At 41.7% G+C, this 23,985-nt stretch overlaps 1 protein-coding gene across 1 annotated transcript in view; it reads right to left on the bottom strand.

Annotated features, from left to right (window-relative positions):
- LOC139557039 (helicase ARIP4-like) overlaps positions 1-22,704 on the bottom strand; it is a 55,508-nt gene extending 32,804 nt beyond the window's left edge. The window contains exons 1-2 of the mRNA XM_071371354.1: positions 22,571-22,704; positions 3,361-3,512 (exon numbers count right to left, since the gene is read on the bottom strand). Of these exons, the coding sequence (XP_071227455.1) occupies positions 3,361-3,460 (100 nt within the window). The 5' untranslated portion in view covers positions 3,461-3,512; positions 22,571-22,704. The remainder of the gene's footprint in view (positions 1-3,360; positions 3,513-22,570) is intronic.
- Between the last annotated feature and the right edge of the window lie 1,281 nt (positions 22,705-23,985).

The raw sequence follows: 23,985 nt of genomic DNA, 5'->3' as shown, positions 1-23,985 counted from the left end.
CTTTCCCAAAAGTCAGAGTTTTTCCAGAAATCCCAATTGGAAGATTCCCGGAATCAAGAAGGAATAAGCAGGAAATCTGGAATCCTCCGACCAGGATTTCAGGAAAAACATGGGAATTTGGGGGATGTAAGTAGAATTACGCAACCCTAAGCACGTTGAATGTCATGTTGTCGTGTCGAAGCTGATGGATCAGTGCAGCACCTGCTTGCGGCTATATGGATAGATATCTGGTAACCAAAAGACAGGAATAAGAGGAAATTAGACAGAGTTAGTATGGAGATGGTAGAGGGAGGGAGTGATCCTCACTTCACTCACGCCTGCCGTTGGTACTAGTGACCTTAATCCTACAGCAATACGTTAATATGTTAACACCCAGACAGGCTGGGGCATAGAGCACAGACGGGGAGTAGGGTTACGTAATGTGTACATATGTCTGACGTATGTGTGTCAGAGTAAGTAGGAGTGTGAGAGTGCATAAGTCCAGACACTGAGCAGAGCTAAAGTACAGTAGCTGGCCTACATGTTGAGTAGTTATGGGGGGCATATTTTTTTTTTTATAGTTACATATCGGGATATAATGTTTGCGCTAGTTGGGAATACCTGCACCAAACCTCCAGTATTTTCCCTTCATAGTTTGTTCTCAGTCTTCTTTTTCGTTTTCAGCACTTTTATTTCCCTGACTGATCAAAACTCGTTCTCTCATGTTCTGGTCTCTCTGCAGCAGACATATGGTGAGCGGTATGTTTACTACCTCGAATCGCAATAGAATCACAGTAAAGAACAGCAATACACATCGTATCCGCACCGAAGTATCGTGAAATATCGTATGGTGAGGTCCCTGGAGATTCCCAGTCCTAATGTTGAGGGCAATCCATTTTCCTGACTGTGAACCAACTATTTCTAAAACAAAACATGACAAAGAACAGAACACACAGACAAACTATTATTAAACCTAACCCTGATGCTTAAGGTCGCTGTGTGTGTGTGCGCGCCCGCGCGCCGCAGTAGAGCTGGTCTGTACGGCTGAATGAGGCGTAGCTGCGCAGACACAAAGAGAATGGGAGGAGGGCTGTCTCTCATAACGCAGTGTCACAGTGACATAGACCAAAACGGCCGTGTGAATGTCACCACAACCCAGGGAGTGAGCAGCACAGAGAGGGTAGGAGAGGGAAATAACTGCCCAGAGTGGGTGAAATTGCGCTTTGGTGATGAAATTCAACTTACTGATGTTTAAACTGCATTCAAACAAGACAAATATGATTATTCACGGTCTGAAACTTTCAGTGGGGTCTTTCTAACAGTGCATTACCAGTATATCCAAAAAGTCAGATTTCGTAACCTAATTCATGCGACAATAAGCACCGAGCTGTTGACAGAGCGGTGCAGCTTTCTCGCAGCAACTTTTAGGATTTGACATGTTCTCCATTTTCCATGAGCCTGTAAGGTAGCCTTTATTCTCGCACAGCATCCAGCCTAGCTGACGCGATGAGTGAGCAATTTTCCTTCATTTTACCCACTTTTTTCTCTCTGGCCTCCATTGATTTAGTCACCTGAATTTGAGCCATCATACAAGGGTAAAAACACCAATAACATTTGAACGGATTATGACAAAGACATGAGGTTTGGACCATTGGTTTTTACCTATTTTACCCATTGGTCAAAATATGAATATTTCATTGGACACCCTACCCTCTCTCTCATTAGGTATGAGCACGGTTAATTAATTAAGAGAATATCCAAATGTAGACGTTAGTATTCGACTTTGATTAGTTGCCAGAGTATATATGTATTTTTTAAACAAACGATGAAAAGGCTTTTCCTGAATTAAATAAACGTGACATTGCTACATACAGTGCATTCAGAAAGTATTCAGACCCCTTGCCTTTTCCCACATTGTTACGTTACAGCCGTATTCTAAAATGGATTAAATTACATTTTCCATCAATCTACAACCAACACCCCATAATAAAGCAAAAACAGGTTTTTAGAAATGTTTGCAAATGTATTCAAAATAAAAAAACAGAAATGTCTTATTTACATAAGTATTCAGACCCTTTGCTATGAGACTCGAAAATTGAGCTCAGGTGCATCCTGTTTCCATTGATCATCCTTGAGATGCTTCTACAACTTCATTAGAGTCCACCCGTGGAATATTTCATTGATTGGACATGATTTGGAAAGGCACACACCTGTCTATATAAGGTCCCACAGTTGACAGTTCATGTCAGAGCAAAAACCAAGCCATGAGGTTGAAGGAATTGTCCGTAGAGCTCCCAGACAGGATTCTGTTGAGGCACCGATCTAAGGAAAGGAACCAAAACATTTGTGCAGCAGTGAAGGTCCAACACCACAGTGGCCTCCATCATTCTGAAATGGAAGATGTCCAAATCAATTGAATTTACCACAGGTGGACTCCAATCAAGTTCTAGAAACATCTCAAGGATAATCAATGGAAACATGATGCACCTGAGCTCAATTTCAAGTATCATAGCAAAGGGTCTGAATACTTATGTAAATAAGGCAAAAAAAAAAAAATGTTTTTAATACATTTGCCAAAAATTCTAAAAACCTGTTTTCACTTTGTCATTATGGGTTATTGTGTGTAGATATATTTGTATTTATTTAATCCATTGTAGAATAAGGCTGTAACGTAACAAAATGTGGAAAAAGCCAAGAGGTCCGACTACTTTCCGAATGCACTGTATCTTGTAAAACTGGGAATTTGTTCATTTGATATTCACGTTTGTTTTATTACCTATTGAATTGCCTCATTCAAGACACAAGTATGTCCCGAAGTTGGAGGATTTATTGATCCCCTCGTCACTTTCTGGAAGTCACCCTCTGAGTTCCGTTAGCAACACGTGCCAACGGAGGACCCTCCGAGCGAGTTGCGAGGGGGTGGTTTGGGATTCACTGTTTCGCTACAAGGATTCAGTCTGGTGAAGATCGGAAGATAGAGCCCTCAACGTTTCGCCAAACCAACCAGGGTTGGTTTTGTTGATGACAAACACAAAGCACTGTTGTTGACAGGCTTCAGTTCAGTCGGCATTTCTTTACTCAAGCCAAGGCAGTTAGTATTAAGTAGCTAGCTACGTTAGCTAACATGTTTTTGTCCTGGTGCTCGATGTGCATTTCTCTGATATTAAATCAGTTCAATATCACTCCCGGTCACTTGCACCTCTTCAATGACAAGTATTTTCCTCTCATTATAACCCGTTGTATAGGCATCTTAGTTGACCCTTTCCATGCCAGATATAATATCATTGGACCGCAGCATATGGAATCATATCATCTCTTCTCATGGAATTTATTTACACAACATTTATCAGTATGCGTGTGTGTCTTTCAGTTTCCACCTACCGGGGACATCATCTTCATCCTCTCCATCATTCTCATCCTCCTCCTCACTGTTGAGGCAGTGGGGCTCCATGTGTCTCCCCGAGGTCTCCTCGTCAGACATGGTGTCCCTCAGTCACCCGGGGGCATTACCTAGGCATCCTCACACAGGCCATCTGCAACACACACACTTCTTATTTGGACACTGCTTTTGCATAAAAAATGTAGCCTAAAGTTATTCGATTTTTGTTCTATGTCTTACAGTGCAAAAAATAAATAAAAAAATTGAACACACACACTACCTTGACAATCTCGCAGAGAGACAACTGATAAGATTCAGAATTGCCAATGCATAACTCAAAGCAGTCTAACAATACCATTGAAACTAGAGCCCGACCGATGCATCATTTCACTGATACCATCTGCCGATAACCGATATTCAATAAAAAGGATTTAAAAAAAAAAATGGAATCTCATGCTATCTGAAAACTTGTCATTGTCACAATGTAAGAAATCCACATTTGAAGCATACAGTGGCTCGCGAAAGTATTCACCCCCTTGGCATTTTTCCTATTTTGTTGCATTACAACCTGGAATTAAAATAGATTTTTTGGGGAGTTTGTATAATTTGAGTTACACAACACTTTGAAGATGCAAAATATTTTTTGTGAAACAAACAAGAAATAAGACAAAAAACAGAAAACTTGAGTGCATAACTATTCACCCCCCAAAGTAAATACTTTGTAGAGCCACCTTTTGCAGCAATTACAGCTGCAAGTTTATTGGGGTATGTCTCTCTAAGCTTGGCACATCTAGCCACTGGGGTTCCGCTAGTGTACAGCAATCTTTAAGTCATACCACAGATTCTCAATTGGATTGAGGTCTGGGCTTTGACTAGGCCATTCCAAGACACTTAAATGTTTACCCTTAAACCACTTGAGTGTTACTTTAGAAGTATGCTTAGGGTCATTGTCCCGCTGGAAGGTGAACCTCCGTCCCAGTCTCGAATCTCTCCCTCAAGAATTTTTATGTATTAGCGCCATCCATCATTCCTTCCATTCTGACCAGTTTCCCAGTCCCTGCCAATGAAAAAACATCCCCACAGCATGATGCTACCACCACCAGGCTTCGCTGGGGATGGTGTTCTCGGGTTGATGAGAGGTGTTGGATTTGCGCCAGACATAGCGTTTTCCTTGATGGCCAAAAAAGCTCAATTTTTGTCTCATCTGACCAGAGTACCTTCTTCCATATGTTTGGGGAGTCTCCCACATGCCTTCTGGCGAACACCAAACGTGTTTGCTTATTTTTTTCTTTAAGCAATGACTTTATGGCCAACTCTGTGGAGTGTATGGCTTAAAGTCGTCCTATGGACAGACACTCCAATCTCCGCTGTGAAGCGTTGCAGCTCCTTCAGGGTTATCTTTGGTCTCTTTATTGCCTCTGATTAATGCCCTCCTTGCCTGGTCTGTGAGTTTTGGTGGGCTGCCCTCGATTGGCAGGTTTGTTGTGGTGCCATATTCTATCCATTTTTTAATAATGGATTTAAATGGTGCTCCGTGGGATGTTCAAAGTTTGATATTTGTTATAACCCAACCCTGATCTGTACTTCTCCACAACTTTGTCCCTGACCAGTTTGGAGAGCTCCTTGGTCTTCATGGTGCCACTTGCTTAGAGGTGTTGCAGACTTTAGGGCCGTTCAGAACAGGTGTGTATATATATACTGAGATCATGTGACACTTAGATTTCACACAGGTGGACTTTGTTTAATTAATTATGTGACTTCTGAAGGTAATTGGTTGCACCAGATCTTATTTAGGGGCTTCATAGCAAAGGGGGTGAATACATATGCATGCACCACATTTCAATAATTAAAAAAAATAGTATTTCTTTTCATTTCACTTCATCAATTTGGCCTATTGTTCTTTACATGAAATCCAAATAAAAATCCATTTAAATTACAGGTTGTAATGCAACAAAATAGGAAATCTGCCAAGGGGGATGAATACTTTTGCAAGGCACTGTATTTCTTGGACAATTGCTTGTGTATGGCAATTTGAGAACTTTTGTGGACAAATTACACTTTCATTTCCCCCACTGTAAAACAGTATATCGGCAGATATATCGGTATCGGTAAGTTGTTCCCACACAAAAAAAATCAGAATCGGACCCAGTGCTAGACTTTGGCAGGAGCTCACCGGAACTGAGTACCGGCACCTCAAATTTTCTACTGCTTGAGTTCCTGGACCTCTAATAAAATATCTCAAAAGTGTTGTGCAGTTACTGCACCAAAATATAAAACAGTACCGGCATCCAAAATGAGTACCAGCACCTATTTTAGACCAAGTCAAGCACTGATCGGACCCCCCAAAAAACATAGGTTGGGCTCTACATAAAACATTGACTTCATTATCACACGTGCCTATATCAACAACCAAACATCTCCTCCCATCTTCAATGTTTCCAATAAACAACAGTCACTGAGGATTCCCTGGGTTTCATCAGGGGAACATGGTGGACTTTCCAAGAGGGTGGATCAGAGGTAAGGTGCAGGGGATCATTCATACCCCAACCCTGTTGTTTTTATTTTTTCTCCAGCCCCCCCCCCCCCCCCTCCCTCCAACACCTCTCTCTTCCTCCATCTTTCCCTCTCTCATTCCACCCCCTTTTCTTTCACCAGTGGTTAGGAGGACCCTCCAGTGATCAGCCATCTCCACTCTCCTCTGAACTTCATCTCCAGCACCACTGATTCCTCCTGATTCTCATTTCCCCCTCTTCAGTCTCAGTACTACCAGTCTCTCTGGCTGCCTCCTGGCTGCTTACATAACTATTTAATTTGCTGGTTTAAAGCATTAAACTTTCAAATAGCTCTTTGTTGACTGTTGCTGGGTGTTATCGTCCTCCATCAGCACCGGCCTGTACACTACCTGCCCTAAGCTCTCACCTGGCCCCTTACACTAAGTCTGAATATGTCCTGCTAGGTGACCTACACTGGGACATGCTTAAACCCCCTGATAAAGTCTTAAAACAATAGGACTCCCTAAATCTCTCAGATTGTTATCAGTCCCACAATAATCCTGATAGGCATCAGTCCGGTGTTTTCTGTAATGACCTTAGTGATCACTGTTTTTTGACTGGCTCTTGTTCAGGCAAAAATGAGAAATAAGTGCACTCAGGCTATCTGGAAGGCCAAAGTTAGTTACTTTAAGGAGCAGATCTGTCTCTGTGGGTCTAACCCCAAGACGTTCTGGAAAATGGTGAAAGACCTGGAGAATAAATCCTCCTCACAGCTGCCCATGTCCCTTAATGTTGATAATTTGTTGTTACTGACAAGGAGCGTATGGCTGAGCTCTTTAATCAACACTTCATTAAGTCACGATAACTATGACACAGCCATGCCTCCTTGCCAGCAACATTTCCTCATTTCCCAGCCCTTCTAATGCAACTTGCCCTGATGCTCCTCCCTCTTTTTTCCCCTGCCCTGCTACACAGTTTCTTCCTGCAGGCGGTCACTGATTCTGAGGTGCTAAAAGAGCTCCTTAAACTTGGCCCCCAAAAAAATATCTAGGTCAGATGGTTTAGTTTAGGGATGCACGATATATCGGTATTGGCCTATATTAGCTAAAAATGTAACACAGAACTAGAGCTACACAGAACTAAAGCAGAAAAATACTAAGCGCACACATCCAACAACTAAACAAGTTGAAGTCGAGCAGTCATTTGAAAGAGCAAGAACATTTCAGCGAGAACTCGCAGGCGAAAAACATTAACACCAAGATAATGGAATTCATTGCCCTTAACAATCAACCGTTCTGTCGTGGATGATGTTCGCTTTTGTCGACTGGTCGAGCATCGGTACACACTACCAAGTAGGCTCTATTTTTCAGATGATGTCCTACCGGAGTTACACAGTATTGTTGAAACGCATATCCATGAGCTACTTGCTATGGGTGTCACTGCAATTAGCTTCATGACTGATATTTGGACCAGCGATGTCAGCCCCATGAGCATGCTGAGTCTGACAGCACAGTGGGTCGACGAGGATTTGGTACTGAGGAAAGCTGTATTGCATGTTCAGGAATGTGCTGGTTCTCATACCGCTGCTGCCATTTCAATGACATTTGAGAACATGAACACACTCCTAAGCTCCATTCGAAACAACTGACTGGAGAAATAAGCTCATCAACTGCGTTTGCAGCAGACGAGATACCCTCGTTCATGGCTAGGGTTGCACATTTGGGGGAATATTCAGAGGTGGAAACTTTCCGTGGGAATTAACAGGAATATGGGAATTAACGGAAACATATGCAAATGAATAGTAATACCATTTAAATGTAGATATATGTGCCCTGTGGGGCGAAAGCAAACTTGATGGAATATGGAGAAAAATGCACAAAATTCTTCCTGAATCTCCAATACAGGAATGATAACAATTATTTTTTGCAGAAACTCGTTACTGAAGACGGAGTTATCTATGATTCGCCTAATGATATTTTAAAAAGAGGAAGCTAATTATTTTAGGCAGATGTTCTCTTTTCCGGTAAGGAATTCTTTCCAAATAATATAAAAACAGAAAAATAACAAAAATGTACAGAAAGATCAGTGTGAAGGCCAAATTACAGAGGAGGGTTGGAATTGTGACATAAAAAATAAAGAATCGACAGAAGAAAGTTCATTTGTAGTTCTAAACATATTTAGGGTGTTTTTTCACTTTTTGTCTCTCCCCCACGACGTTATTCCTCTCTCCTACAGCGTCCATCACAATTACATGCACATGGCCAATTATGCAAATTGGGCGACGACGTCATTTAGTGACTTTTAGGACAGCCAATAGCTACTTTCCTTACTGAGGAGTTGGCAACACTGCGCATTATTCAAAGCACACACACACACCAGGGAGCCGGACCAATTGTCCGGGAGAAGAAAGAAAATCCCTTTGTAAAATAATGTTTTTTTTTGCCTATTCATTGATGGAAATACCAGTCAATGGAAACCCACTTGACCGGTCATGCTTATGGATCTGCATAATTTAGTGGAATTAAATTGGTACAGAGAAAATCTGTCAGACGGCGCAAGAGAGCTGCTGCTAGAGCTTCTCAAACTGCTCATTTGTTGCTGCTGGAATGAAGCGTGCTTTTATAAACCCAATCATTGCGTAACAATTCTAAGCGCAACCGCGTGTTAATTAACTGTTTAAGGCCACGATTAAAAATAGCTACCATTTTAATTTCTCAACTGGTTATTGAAGCGCGCTTCCCATCCGCCATTCAAGTACATATAGACAACGGTAGGCAGGCTTCAGCGCGTCACACACACACCACTTTGCAATGAGCTGGAGGCAGTATGTATTTTGAAAACATATACTTAATTGTTTGAAACCTAAACGTTTTACATTACGAGGCATGTCTTACATTGCGTCAAATTAAAATTCGACCATAGAAACATAAAGGCAATTTTATAAAGAGACATACTTCCATATGACATTAAAAACCAGTAGCCTAGTTCTATTGGTTTTCAAATCAACTTTCTTTCATTGTCCAGCAGCCAAAGGCACAATCCCAGTCATATTAGCAACCCATGCTAGTTGTTGCATCTTTACATATCCCCTCTTTCAACATTTCTAACAGATATTTTCATCTCTGTCACAAGAAACCACTTTTTACGACAGTGTTTCCCGCTAATTGCATTGTGGAACAAACGTTTGCGTAGCTTACTGCCTTGTGTGCATTGCTGCGCTTATAATGTGAAGAAATAGTACATCAACATTTTAAGCTAAACGTTCTGATCCGATGCATAAGACTCATTGCTTTTTAAAGTGTTTTTAATGCAGCCAGTTGGCCTACTGGTTGTATTCATTTGGGATATCACCCCACAACTGTCCCAGAGTCTGTTTGGAATAGGCTATTTTCTTCCTCGCACAGAACGACAAACTGACCAATAGAATACGTTGCTGCTATGAAAGTGAACTGTGTCTACGCGTGATCAGGGGTGTATTCATTCTGCCGATTCTGTTGAAAAAAAAGTTTCTTAGATGGAAGCAAAACGTGGATAAACATATCTGAATTTGTCCAATAGAAACTCTTGTTTGCAACTGTTGGACTAATGATTACACCCTATATCAAGCTAGATGCAGGCAAGAGTATGTTAGGTGGTATTGAATGTCACTGTCTGTCCATGTGTCACGGCCTGTCGCCTGAAATGTGTCTCTTGACCTGTGTGCACCCACATTGTAAACATTCATTCATAGGCTTGGTTGTAGCAACCTCATGATGGGTATAGGGAAAATGTGAGTATCATGTAGTAGCCTAAACCTATCACTGTTACATTGAGCTAGGTGAATGGAATATGAATGAGTCATCCAATATGCTGTAATAGAAATAAGGCCAAACTCACAAAGAAAAAAAACTGTCCTCCCTCATCTTAAACGGCACTGACTTGGCCTTACGTAATGGAAAAACAATACATCACTCCTTGTGATGTAATGCAATTAACAGTCTTTGCATAACTGGGCAGCAGAGAGAGGCAGAGCTAGAAGTATACGGCAAGGCTAACAATGTGTCAGGGTTGGATTACGATACACTGTTTACTGACAGGACCAGACCTGTAGACACAGTGAGTCCAATCATTCCTACCTCACAGAAACACTGGGATACATACAGTACAACCCCAGTTACACTAAAGGGGTATGTGTACTGTTTTTATAGGGCTCTCAAATCACACTTTTTTTTTTTTATATAGAACATCCAATTTAGTTGTTTTTCTAAGTCCACAATAATGTTTAAACCACATCAGGAGACCATTTTTTAAGCCTGGGAAAAATTGAAGAATTTCCCATTTTTGGGTGTAGTTACTACAGTATTGCTGTAGCGCTCATGTGATTGCAGAGTTCGCAAAACAAAATATTTTTGGGAAAGCCTTTCCATCTCTACCAGAAGGTTACTATTAGCATAATCGCTAACAGCTACACAAAGTGTAGACCTGCGTGTGCGCCGCCCACATACAGACAGGGCTATTCCTGTGCCGTTTCAGAAAGTTGCATGAAAATACGAATCACTAACGCATTTTGTTCATGTCTTATGATTCTCTTGGGCAAACTATTACATTTTCTAATAAGTCAATGATTTAATACATTTCCTATTAAGTTCAATGCATATTTTTAAGTAAAAATGGTTCAACTTTGTTTCCATTGAACATGCCATACAGATAATGGCATTTTAATTCATTATATGAAGAGTGCCTTGGTCCTCCTTTCTTTTTGATGACCAATTTACCCCTTTTACCAAAGAGCACCTTCTGTCTACCAAAACCTACTATTGTGTACCTTAGCAGCGCTTCCCCTATTCCTTTTTTTCGACATATTTTTACATTGTTGAATTCTGTTTTAAATGTCTTTATTCCGGATTCTATAAGGCCCTATGTTTATCCATGTACACTGTGTATACCAGGGATATCCAACCTTTTCTAGCATGAGAGCTACTCTTTTCTTTTTTAGCTTTCCAAATAGGAATATTCTGCTCTTCATCACTCCCCTGCAACTCTTCCCCAGGTCCTTAGCGTACAAGAGACAGTAGTGCCCTACATTTTCTGCCAATGCACATGTTACAATAATGTTTAATAAACAACTCTAAAGGGGGCCCTGTAAAATGTGATCTTTTCGCCCAAATTCTGGTTGATATTTTCCCAAATGATGTTCTCACTTTTAGATTTTTTTGGGGGGTGGGGGGGGGGTTTCACTCTCAAATTACAATTGTTTGTAGAGAAACTAAATTCCCCTTTAATTGTGCATCTAGCGAGTGAGGTATGTGCCGTATTAGCTACGGTTCTGAAGGCTACTGCTGCTGCTCATTTCATGGTGAAGTTTGCAAATAACATAATAGGTACAAATGACATACTCATGATATACAGTACTTCTGGAGGGGTTAATGACAGTTTGCATTGGAATACGTGAAAATTGAATGTACTTTCAGATTTGTTTGGCGAGCTACTCATAGGTGGACTGGTAGCTCACGATCGACCTGTTATAGACCCCAGGTGTATACTATAGTGCAGGAGTTAGTCTTCAATTGACATCTTAATGATACCAGAGGGCCTGGATGAGAAACATTGCACATACCCCCAGTCTAACTTGGGTTACAGTTAGTCAAAGACCTATTTGTGATTTAGCCAACTCTGTTGTGTTTGTTGTCATGCCAGATCACATAGGCTATCCTAATGGCAAGCATCAACAAATGTTTTTCATTTAGGACTTAGCTAAAGCATACAGGTCTGGCAATCAGGCTAGCAGATTTTGCTTTAGGCTCCTTTTGATCAAAACAACTATGGAGAGGGAAAGAAACCCTCATCTTTCTTCCTTTCCATACAACTCCTCCTGTGGGGTTTTCACTGATGAATCGTGCTGCTGTTTCGTCAAAGAAATACTGTAGACAAAGAAGCGGGCCGGATACACACACACACACAAAAGATGTAAAACACAAACAGACTAGAGGGAAGACTGTCAGAGTTGTGGATCCCTGGGAAGAGTCAAACAGCAGAATGGAAGACGCTGGCAGCAGCCTATTCCTGAGAGGCAAAGCTCTCATGATGCATTTGAGAGCTCATCACTCAGCTTGGTGAAATTAAATTCACGTCACTCACAGCCCGTTCCTGTGCCAATGCAGTGCATATCATCATGATCCCAACCCAGCTTCAATGTCAGGTTAGCCGACACAACCTTGAGCAAAGAGCTTTTAAAGAACTTTCTAAAACACAGCTCATAGAACACAACTTCCAGCTATAGTGACTTGAATTCAAGGAAGAAAATGATTGTTGGTGGGAAGAGGATAGCAATGGAGGAATTGTCCTTAACAAAAGAGAAAGCTAAATTGGAAGGTTAACAATGACCTTGTTAGCCTCCCAGGAAGGGGTCGCGTCCCTGTTTCAATTCTACAGGGAGGGGCTGCCTTTTCAGACAGGAGCCCTATTCAGCGGTACATGACCTTGGTTTGTGAAACGATTGTATTGAAATATATGGTTTGTGTATATTATAAAAGTGTCTCTTTCTCCATGTAGAGTAGGGGGGGAAAAAAACTGCACTACCCCTCACGAAGATCAACGGGGGAAACCAGTCGATAGAGTGACCACATACCTGGGAATTGAGATAGATAAACTAAAATTCAAAGAACAACAAAAGAAATGACAAGAGAGAATGTTCTTTTTGCACAACCTGAACAAGGCTTGGGCATTATACAGTATACCCAGGTATTTTGAAAAAAAAACAGGATGGTTTTCAATAAAACATTTTTTTTTTTTTTAAATAAATTTGAATATTTGCATCTACTTTTTAACTAAATACCTGTAGTCATCTTGCGCAATACGGTGGAAGATAAATTAGATCGCTGTCTTCATGTTACATGTCACCATTTGTCATTATGAAGCTTACTGGTAGTCCCCAGTCATGTGGCGTTTGTTTCCAAGCACACAATGATGAGACCGGAGACTTGTGAGCAACTCACTGTTGTGCAGCTCTCACCAGGTGATCTAGTTACAGTATGGAATTCACAACTAAATGTTTGACAGGTAGATATCTTATAAATATTAACTGTTTAAAATGTGCTAAATGTTCTGCAGTTGCACATTTGGTTTGCTAATTTAGTAGCTTGTTAGCTATCTAGCTAAGTGGTTAGCTTCTTCCAAAATCCAGCTTTGCTTGGTAACAGCAGAGAATCCCCTTCGGGATCAAGAGCCTTGCTGTCAAATGTTTGTTTTGTGCGTGCAGCCAAACTGAGTAGCATTTTTAGGCCAGAGCCTCGTTAGCATTCTCTATGGGCACTCTACATGTACTTGTTAGCAATGCTAACCTTCAGATTACAAAAGCTCAGTGGGGTTTGAAAATAGCGCCCTTTGTGTTCTGTGTCACCATTACCAAATATCCCGCTATGGCACAAGGTCGTTATGATGGCATTACAATCTGGATACCGCACCCAAGCCTAAACTGATCTATTGCAATGTTGATCGCCATATCTTGCAGATGTTTTACAAATCTGTCCTGCGGAGTGTCCTGTCATTTGGCCTGTTATGCACGCTTGTAAACATGAGTGCAAGACCAAAGTGCAGCAACACATAAAAACAGCAGGCAAGATAAATGGTATAAGCCAAGAGTCAGCCAACAGCCAGTACACAAATCTCATACTCCAAAAACATGACAAACATTCTAAAGAAGGATAATTCTAAAAAGCACAGTACCCACTTCCTCCTAAATTCACCCAAAGCAGCCGCAGCCTGACTAGGGGGAAAATACTTATTGAAAAGAAACAAATAGATACAGGGACTTTCAGCCATTAGGCTGTATAATGGGAAGACTTAGCAAAGACAATTGATTGGTTGAAGGGAGTGTTTATTGAACATCCACTGTAAATATGTAGACCGTTGCACTTTTCATATCAATTTTATTGTGTACCATTCTGTGTTTGTCTTTTAAGCACATGACCAAACAAATTTCCCCCTGGTGAGATAATAAAGTTAATCTAATCTAAGAAGTTATGAGAGGTCTTCATGACATTTCAAACATGCATCGCATCCTCCTCCTGAATGAATCCCCGGCAGCAGTGGAGACCACCTGGGACGGGCCGGGGGAGGGGTTGAGGTCTGGTTGTCTCGTGTCCTCAAAACCCACATGCCAAACGAGGGAGGGGAGTACATAGCCTAAACCCTGATAAAATAGGGCCACCCAACATAATCTAGATTCGAGATGAGGTAACGCAGGGTCAAGGGACACCACAGACGTGGTCAGAAGGATACGAGCCCAGCCCCCTCAGGACAGTGCCAGAGTCCAGACCAGACCGCAGCACACTCAGGACAGAGCCAAACAGCCGGACTGAAGGTCATGGGGGACAAGGCCACCAGGCTGGAAACAGGAAGCGAGAGGAGTCGCATGGGGCTGCAGTTGGGACTCCCTAAAAACACGACACTTCGATACAGCTACGCACGGAAGTTAATTTTCTTGGCAGGTTAGGAGAGCCTTTTCTCTAACCTTAACCAAATTCTCCTCACATGCTATATTAATTCTACCGACCTGCTCGGTAAGCTCTACTAACCTGCGAAAAAGTCACTTCCGGTCATCACTGTCTCAAAACACAAAGCGGAGTTCACTTCTTTAGGAAAATTAGCCCCAATGTTGGAAACAAACATTATGTTGTCATCCAGAGTTACATGTATTTACACTGAGTGTACAAAACATTAGGAACACCTTCCTAATTTTGAGTTGCACCTCCTTTTGCCCTTAGAACAGCCTCAATTCGTCGGGGCATGGACTCTACAAGGTGTCGAAAGTATTCCACAGTTGTGTCAACTTGATACACACGGGAACTGTTCAGTGTTAAAACCCAGCAGCATCGCAGTTCTTGACACACTCAAAACAGTGCACCTGGCACCTACTTCCATACCCCGTTCAAAGGCACTTACATCTTTTGTCTTGCCCATTCACTCTCTGAATGGCACACATGCACCATGCAGGTTTCTCAAATGATTGCCTCACCTGGTTTACCAACTACTTCTCTGATAGAGTTCAGTGTGTCAAATCGGAGGGCCTATTGTCCGGACCTCTGGCAGTCTCTATGGGGGTGCCACAGGGTTCAATCCTCGGGCCGACTCTCTTCTCTGTATACATCAATGATGTTGCTCTTGCTGCTGGTGATTTCTCTGATACACCTCTACGCAGACGACACCATTCTGTATACTTCTGGCCCATCTTTGGACACTGTGTTAACTAACCTCCAGACGAGCTTCAATGCCATACAACTCTCCTTCCGTGGCCTCCAACTGCTCTTAAACGCAAGTAAAACTAAATGCATGCTATTCAACCAATCACTGCCCGCACCTGCTCGCCCGTCCAGCATCACTACTCTGGACGGCTCTGACTTAGAATACGTGGACAACTACAAATACCTAGGTGTCTGGTTAGACTGTAAACTCTCCTTCCAGACTCATATTTAACATCTCCAATCCAAAATTAAATCTAGAATCGGCTTCCTATATCGCAACAAAGCATCCTTCACTCATGCTGCCAAACATACCCTCGTAGAACTGACCATCCTACCGATCCTCGACTTCGGTGATGTCATCTATAAAATAGCCTCCACTCTACTCAACTAACTGGATGCAGTCTATCACAGTGCCATCCATTTTGTCACCAAAGCCCCATACACTACCCACCATTGCGACCTGTACGCTCTCGTTGGTTGGCCCTCGCTTCATACTCGTCGCCAAACCCACTGGCTACAGGTTATCTACAAGTCTCTGCTAGGTAAAGCCCCGCCTTATCTCAGCTCACTGGTCACCATAGCAGCACCCACTCGTAGCACGCGCTCCAGCAGGTATATCTCACTGGTCACCCCCAAAGCCAATTCCTCCTTTGGTCGTCTTTCCTTCCAGTTCTCTGCTGCCAATGACTGGAACGAACTGCAAAAATCTCTGAAGCTGGAAACACTTATCTCCCTCACTAGCTTTAAGCACCAGCTGTCAGAGCAACTCACAGATTACTGCACCTGTACATAGCCCATCTATAATTTAGCCCAAACAACTACCTCTTCCCCTACTGTATTTATTTATTTTGCTCCTTTGCACCCCATTATTTCTATTTCTACTTTGCACATTCTTCCACTGCAAATCTACCATTCCAGTGTTTTACTTGCTATATTGTATTTACCTCGCCACCATGGCCTTTACCTCCCTTATCTCACCTCATTTGCTCACATTGTATATAGACTTATTTTTCTACTGTATTATTGACTGTATGTTCAGTTTATTCCATGTGTAACTCTGTGTTGTTGTATGTGTCGAATTGCTATGCTTTCTCTTGGCCAGGTCGCAGTTGCAAATGAGAACTTGTTCTCAACTAGCCTACCTGGTTAAATAAAGGTGAAATAAATCAAATTAAATAAAAAGCTCTCAATTTCTCAAGGCTTAACATGTCTCCTCCCTTTCATCTACACTGGTTTTTTTGTACGTGTCGTGTTGCCTAAGCCACATCAACACAATGGTTTCAACTCTCTACCACCAAAAGAGAAAGAGAGGGAGAGAAAGGCATTTTTTCATCTGCAAAGGCAGGAAAAGTGGAGGGGGGGGGGAATGTTTAAGGAGGCCACTGAAACGAAAGACAGCTGCTTGCATAAGCTGACTTACATAAGAGCTGGCTAATGCCGCTGTTACTTACAAGTAAAGTTATATGAGATATGCTTAAACAAAGATGCACACGCAGTTAGGCACGTCAGCGTAGGTTGAATGCCCTGTTCCTGCTTGTCCTTATAAAAACACAAAAAGGAAATCCAGCAGTGAACATTGAAATGGGCCTAGTTCCAGACTACAGTGCAGTATACAGTCCAGGGCACAGTGGGAAGTCCCCCTCTGATGTCCTGAGATCTGTCTGTCTCCAAGTGGACATAGCCTCAGTCAGACACTTTGATGAACACCTAAAGGGCATGCATCAAAAGGGGCACATAGTGGGAAGTGGGCAGTGCAGCCCTTCTGATGTACAGCTAAATATGGATGCGAGTCTGTCCCTTGATACAGTAGGTCTACAATGTACTGTATCTCCAAAACTCTTTGTATCAGTAACCTCTATCATTTCATCACTAAGTAAACATTTTAAAAAAGTAAAAACTTTGACAAGCTCAACTTAAGCTGATCAATTTGTTTGTATAACAAAAAGGCATGTTGAGTAAGTCTAAACTATTTAGAGTGATAAAAACCCACCAAAGTAATGTCATAAAACATTGTTTTGCTTTGGTGGTTCATAACGCAAATATATTTTTTAACAACGCCCCCCCCCAAAAAAAATACACATAATAGCCAGTAGAACTAGCCGATACGGACAAAAATCCATATCACAATAAACTGCCTGAATTGATGTGATAATGATCAATAGACCATGTGACCCGATTCAGGAAAGTAGGCATATGTCGCAAGTCCCTACTTCACAGGAGAGCCGTTTGAACGTCATTTCTTTTCTATTTTTTAATCAACATTTTTTTTTTGGGGCAGACATGCCTTCTTACATTTACATTTACATTTAAGTCATTTAGCAGACGCTCTTATCCAGAGCGACTTACAAATTGGTGCATTCACCTTATGATATCCAGTGGAACAACCACTTTACAATAGTGCATCTCAGTCTTTTAAGGGGGAGGGGGGGGTTAGAAGGATTACTTTATCCTATCCTAGGTATTCCTTAAAGAGGTGGGGTTTCAGGTGTCTCCGGAAGGTGGTGATTGACTCCGCTGACCTGGCGTCGTGAGGGAGTTTGTTCCACCATGTTCTTGAACATGTGAACTTCCATGTGCCTTAATAACAAACTCGTATGCCGTCTGTAAATACGAATACAATTGTTAAATTACGAGCCTTGTTGGTTAAGCCACAGAAAAAGGGAGCAACCATCCCACTAGCCATGATTGGCTGAGATAATGAGTGGGCTGGACATGCCGAGAGAGGAGTTAGGATTGGTTTGCCATAGAAGCTCATCAGTCTGTGTTGGTAATCTTGTCAAACACGGCTTTTAAGAAAACATATTGTGTAGTGGAGCTGCATAAGTGTGGCTCACGTTTTGATATCAGTGGAATTAGAGTATGATAGCTAAAGAGATGGAGGAAAAACCTGTCTCCGGATTACATCTTCAAACTAAGAGAAACCGTGGCATGGCATTCCTGACTTGGAGATGCGTCCATGCACGATGATGTATCCATTTAAGATTAAAAAACATGTAACGCTAGACTAATTTTGACAGAAAGTGGTTTCATTTCAAGCTAGCGTACTGTTAGCTAGCTAGCTAACCTAAGCTGGCTGGCTCCCTAGCTGACGTTATCATTCGTTTCCCCAGAGTCGTGTGCTGTTCTAATTAGAGCCTAATGTTATCTAGCTAACATTGAACATGGTTGTTGTTGGCATGGCATTGTTGGCACTGTTTATTGTTTAACTAGTTAACGTTGGTTGGCTGGCTCGTTAGCTAAAGTTACGAGACGTGTGTACAACACCCATTGAATATGGCCGGTGTCAGTAAATGTCTGCAAAAAAGCGTAACGAAATTGTTGCCAGCAGAGCTGGTTAGGCTGTTTTCATGTTATCCAGACGTAAACAAATCATCGGACAGAGCGTCAAGTGTGTGCTTCGAGAGCGAAACGAGATAGGTGGGGCTAAAGCTTAGGGTGAGGGTGTGAACGATGCTGAATGGGCGTAGACAAAGAAGAGCTCTTCACTAGATAGCAAAACATTCAAAGGTGATTTTCTCAAAAGTGAGTTTTACAAGTTGATCAACTTTCAAAGCAGAATTACTTTCCCATTGTTCCGCAAATGCAGTGAATGATATACCATTTTGTAGCTCTGAGTCGCTACTTTTATATAATGTAAAAAACACAATTTCAAATGTTGCTACATAAGACCAAACCTTGGTGTCAAGTCACATATGTTTATAACATTAAAGAGATTATCTGGTAGTTTTGTATACTTTTTAGCCAGAAGTTCTGAAAGTAGCACTCATGGGCCAAAAGCGGTCCCAGAAAATTGCGGAACACGTCACATGTGTAGATATGTGCACCACGTCATTGCGCTCTCTCTCGCTCTGCTGTGTCCATCTTGCTAGCGATCACTAAAATGGCGACGGGCTGAAGCTCATTCGCTAGAACTCGAAATGCTAGGGGGCTGGCCCACGTGGGAGAAAATGTAGGGGAAATGGCTCAGCACAGCTTCCAGAAAAACAGTCACTTTCAAATGTTGTGGCTAATTTAAGGTAAGACAGTAATTCTGTTCATAGATTATGCATGAACTACACATTGACACATCCAGCCCCAAAGCAAGAGGTTTAAAAAAATACTTGGTAGTCGCCAAAGTACCGGAGCAGGTCTTTAATGTGCACCACAGTTTATCTTTTGAACTACTACTACTACTACTAGTAGTTTGATGGTTGTGGTCATCAATTGTCCCATTAACAATCACCCATGTTAGCAAACATTTCATTTCAAACGTCACATTTCTCCTGCGCCTGCGACCGGTGTCAATAATGTTCCGTTTATCGTCCCAGTTCTAATACCCAGCTAGATCATTAGCTTACATTCAGCCTACTGGTGAGGCAGGCAGAAGGGGGCAGATTGAAAATAGCTCCCTGATGACTCTATTAAAAGCTTCTCCGTTTGTGACCCGCTGTGGTGAACAATGCTGACCCCGGGTCACCAAGGTATTTTTAGGAGATAAACCCAATGCCAACAGAGGATTTTCTAAAACAGGAAGCCTAATCCCCTCCCACATACCCGAGGAACAGACACACGTCACCAAACTCCAGGGCTATGTAAGGCCCCAAAATTCTATTGTGTAATTTATTTTTTTATTTTTTTACATAGTCATGTTGTACAACCTAGCTTCTCTACACCAATAAACTATAGTGGATGTGAAAAAAACAATGATCTGAGTGAGCAGAGAAGAAGTACCACCCAATTAGTGTTTTAGCAAAGGGTCACTTGGACACAACAGACAGATTCGGTAAGGAAGGAGGTCTGAAAGGACTGGTCTGGGAGGGGATCGCATATCCCTGTGTGGGTTGGTGGGGACAAACAGGGTTTCTGTTGAACAATCCCCTGCTCACTGGTACATCATCAACAGTGGTGCTGTAGCCTAGATTCGGACAGACACCCTACCTTCCCTTACCATTCAAACAGACTGCTTATATACTCAGCAGACAGACAGGCACCATATCCAGCAACCCACACGTACCAAAAGAGATGGACATACACACATGCACAACCCCTTCCCATCTTCTATTCAACGCACAAATGTGCACACACACACTATACGAAGTAAAACAAAGATATCTTAAAACACACCACACCCCTTGTTTTTAAGTTGGGAATGTTGAGAGGTGTTACAGAGATAGAGACTACCTAAAAACATTGAAATCAGCAGCCTGAAAAGTGCCAAAACGAAAGGCTATTATATCAATGACCTTAGCCTCTAAATATTTTAGACTGATCCATCAAGAAACAGGCAGCCAACAGGCAGAAACAGGCAGCCAACAGGCAGAAACAGTGGTCTTATTTGGTTTCAGAAAGCGTTCAAAAGGAGCTCTTCAACGGACTCAGCGTTCAACTGGCGTCTTGACAAAGGACCCCTGTGGATCTTAGAACAGTTAGCCTATCAAATGATGAAATTGTGCACTTAAAACATGCATTTAACAATATCCTGAGTGAATTAGCTAGTGACTAGTAGTGAAAAACTCAAACTAAAAAAATGGTCACTATAAAAAATGTATTTGTTGGAAAATGAATCAATCAACGAATCATCGCGGTCAGAAGAAAACCTTCCGTCTCCAAACGTTAAACTTTCCAGGAAATGGAAAACACTGACAAATTTGAACATATACACAAAAGGTAGGTGTTATAAAACCCCAGTCTTACTGGCAGCTACTCAATTACATAAACCAGAACATTCCAAGTATAAGAATCATGGTGATCCCCGTCTATGGACTGCCTGCTGGGATCTCATACAGGCCATGTGAGTGATATGCCTATCTCTGTTCTGCTAGGCTCTCTTTTTGACCTCTACTCAATAGGCTACTCCTCTTCAGAGAAGCCTTTACCCAGGCGGAAAGATGCCCCTCCACTCGGTCTAGTACAGTACAGTACGTACCACGTACAGACCATTTGGACATAAATAATGGAGCTCGGGTGGATGGGCTTCAGCAAGAAGAGCAGAGGTGGTGCAGCTCAGAGCCATTTAGTGTATTTTTCTACATGTGTTTTACACCTGTAACAGGGACTTAGCCTGTTGGGTGTACGAGGGAGGGGACAGTGTATGAACGTCACGATTACGAGGAGACAAGGACGAGACAGGGACAGAGTTATAAGCTTGGGGAGTTCGAGGGTGGAGATAAACAGAGGAGGAGTGCTGCGCCTCTTTTCGGGCAGACAGGGAGTGAGGCGAGTGCGTAGGAGAGACAGTTGGGCTAGGTGTCATGTCACCCTCCCGCGCCCGCGGTCTCCCGCTGTGCTTGTTAGCAGGAACAGAGTGAGCGAGCGCCGGCAGCAGCCACCCTCGGACGCTCTAAAAGGAGAAGGCCTTTTAAAATGTTCCCGACAGATCACATCTGGTATCTGTGTGCTGCTCTGAGACACTCCTCACGTTGAACTGAGGTGAGGAAAAGGCAGAGAGAGCATAGACATACTCTGAGCACATCGGTGTCTTGTGTGGTTAAGACTTTTCAGCGTGCACCAAGTGGGGTAAGAAAAGCCACTTAAGACAACCACAAAGCTAATGGAGTGGCTGATTAAAGGTAAAGAAATCAACTGCTGCAGAAATCATCATGGCTGGTCAACATGACAATGGACATGGAGCTGATGTGGCAGCTTGAACACAAATTGACCCCCCCCAAAAAATAGATTACAAGAGCAAAGGAGAAAGAACAAGTGTGATGGATTAAAAAGACAGAACAGACGGTTTCTTCTTCGCAGAACACGCAATGTTGTGCCTGGGACAGACCTGGCTTCAAATACTATTTAGGGTATTTCAATTACTTTCAAAGACATTTGGGACTGATAGATAGAGTTCATTAGATACATGATCTAAAAAGGGAGATTAAGCAAATGTATTTGTATTCCTTTCAACAAAATAACTAGTCTGTTAAACCAGAGGATCAGGGCAGGGCAACGAGCCTAATCACTCAGCACAACACACCTTTCAACCCCATTAACACCACATTTAGATTGTTGAATCTCTAGTAGGACTAAATCCCAATTCTTATTCTCCCAAAATATGGTTATGCAACAAAATAACTGGGAGGTAAGATGTTGAGGCAGATAGACTAAATTATCTAAACAAAATGTACACAAGATAACATAAGTAATAGATGTTCTTGTGTCACATCAAAACAACACCGCCAAAACCACAGGTTAAACTAGTTTTGAATTTCAGATCTCACTTTTAGTAAGCCATAACTATTATAACTCACTATTGGAAGTTAATTATTATTTTGTCTGTTGTAGAATTGTAACAATAAACCATCCTCCATTACCAATGCTTTGCCCCCCGACTCGACTCCGGAACACGCTGACTGTAGTTACGAAACCCACGCGTTTCATAACATGCGCTCACCGCAATGGCAATGCAGTCTGAGCACCAGCGATGTGCACTAGGCTCTCATTGCCCACAGTTGACACAGACAGCCAAAACACGACCAATGTCCCCACAATTAAATTTGGCATGTAAACGAAAAAAGTATGCTCACCTTTCGTATTCACTGCGTGAAATGTCTTGAATTATTTACATTAAATTTTCAATAAATGTTCAGTTACATTCAGTTGAAATTTCTTTAATCAGTTTCTTGAGGAACAGCGATGCTATGCTGTCGGTCCCCTTCAGAAATACAAACAAAAAAAAACAATACGAGAGTTCCGGAAACGCACTGCCAAAATGTTTAAATATTCGTCGACGAGGGGGAACAAATTGAGTGAGACACAGGGTCGAGTTTGCGTAACACATTAATATGAATCAAGTTAAATAATACATTAACTGTGCAAACTGGTTATTATTATGTTGATTCAAGTATGGTTTTGCTTTTGCTACACGTTGAGCTAAACTGCACTTTAGACAAACATGTAATATCCAATTACTATACCATCTAAATGAAGAAATATGATAGATTCGGCCTAAATATCAAACAGCCAAGAAGCATGGCCAAATCCATAAAATGAAACAATTTTAAATTGTTGTCCAATTCCTATGGGTTTTCAAGTTATGAAATGGAAGCTTTTCCCATCTGATATGCTCTTCATTCTGACAAGCCTACATTTTCTCTATTCCTAAACAGTAACACGTCTAATTCTCGGTTAATTAATCGAGGGAATTATATATATTTTTTGTCATTATTTTTGCAAGAGATTTCACCCAGTAGGCTAGTCTACTGGTTAATGATCCGAAAAAAGTCTACTGCCTAATTTATAAATTGTCTCGTTCTTGTGACGCCCCCTACTGGCTATTTATGTTAAGCGCCCCTTGATAGAGTTCAGGACAATTCCAGGTTAGAAGACTGACGCTGAGGCGCAGACTTTTCACTTTTAAATGTATGTCAAACAAAAACCAGTGCTTCTACATATGCATTGCTTGCTGTTTGTGGTTTTAGACTGGGTTTCTGTACAGCACTTTGTGACCTCTGCTGATGTAAAAAGGGCTTTATAAATACATTTGATTGATTGATTGCAAAGTTAAACCAACCATACAAACTCTATGCATAAGGACGACTTTAATCATTTCCACAGAACATTTGACAAAAACACATTTACTTCAAGAACAGTCCAGATGCAAACGTTTGGTAACAGAATGACGGCACAAACGTCACGAACACTTCATGCACTTCTTGTTCGTTGCAGAGTTTGTCTTCTTTCCCTGATGTGAGTGACATTATACATACGGCCATATTAGTTTGAGCAACAACAAAAAACACGTTTTTCAACTGTGTGACTGAGATTGTAACTATATACTAGTCTATTGATCACTAATACAGTTGAAGTCGGAAGTTTACATACACCATAGACAAATACATTTGAACTCAGTTTTTCACAATTCCTGACATTTTATCCTAGTCTTAGGTCAGTTAGGATCACCACTTTATTTTAAGAATGTGAAATGTCAGAATTATAATAG

This window comes from Salvelinus alpinus, chromosome 28 (genome assembly GCF_045679555.1).
Source record: "Salvelinus alpinus chromosome 28, SLU_Salpinus.1, whole genome shotgun sequence".
Taxonomy (NCBI): domain Eukaryota; kingdom Metazoa; phylum Chordata; class Actinopteri; order Salmoniformes; family Salmonidae; genus Salvelinus; species Salvelinus alpinus.
The sequence above is the reverse complement of the archived record's forward strand: the minus strand, read 5'-3'. Positions and strand labels throughout refer to the sequence as shown.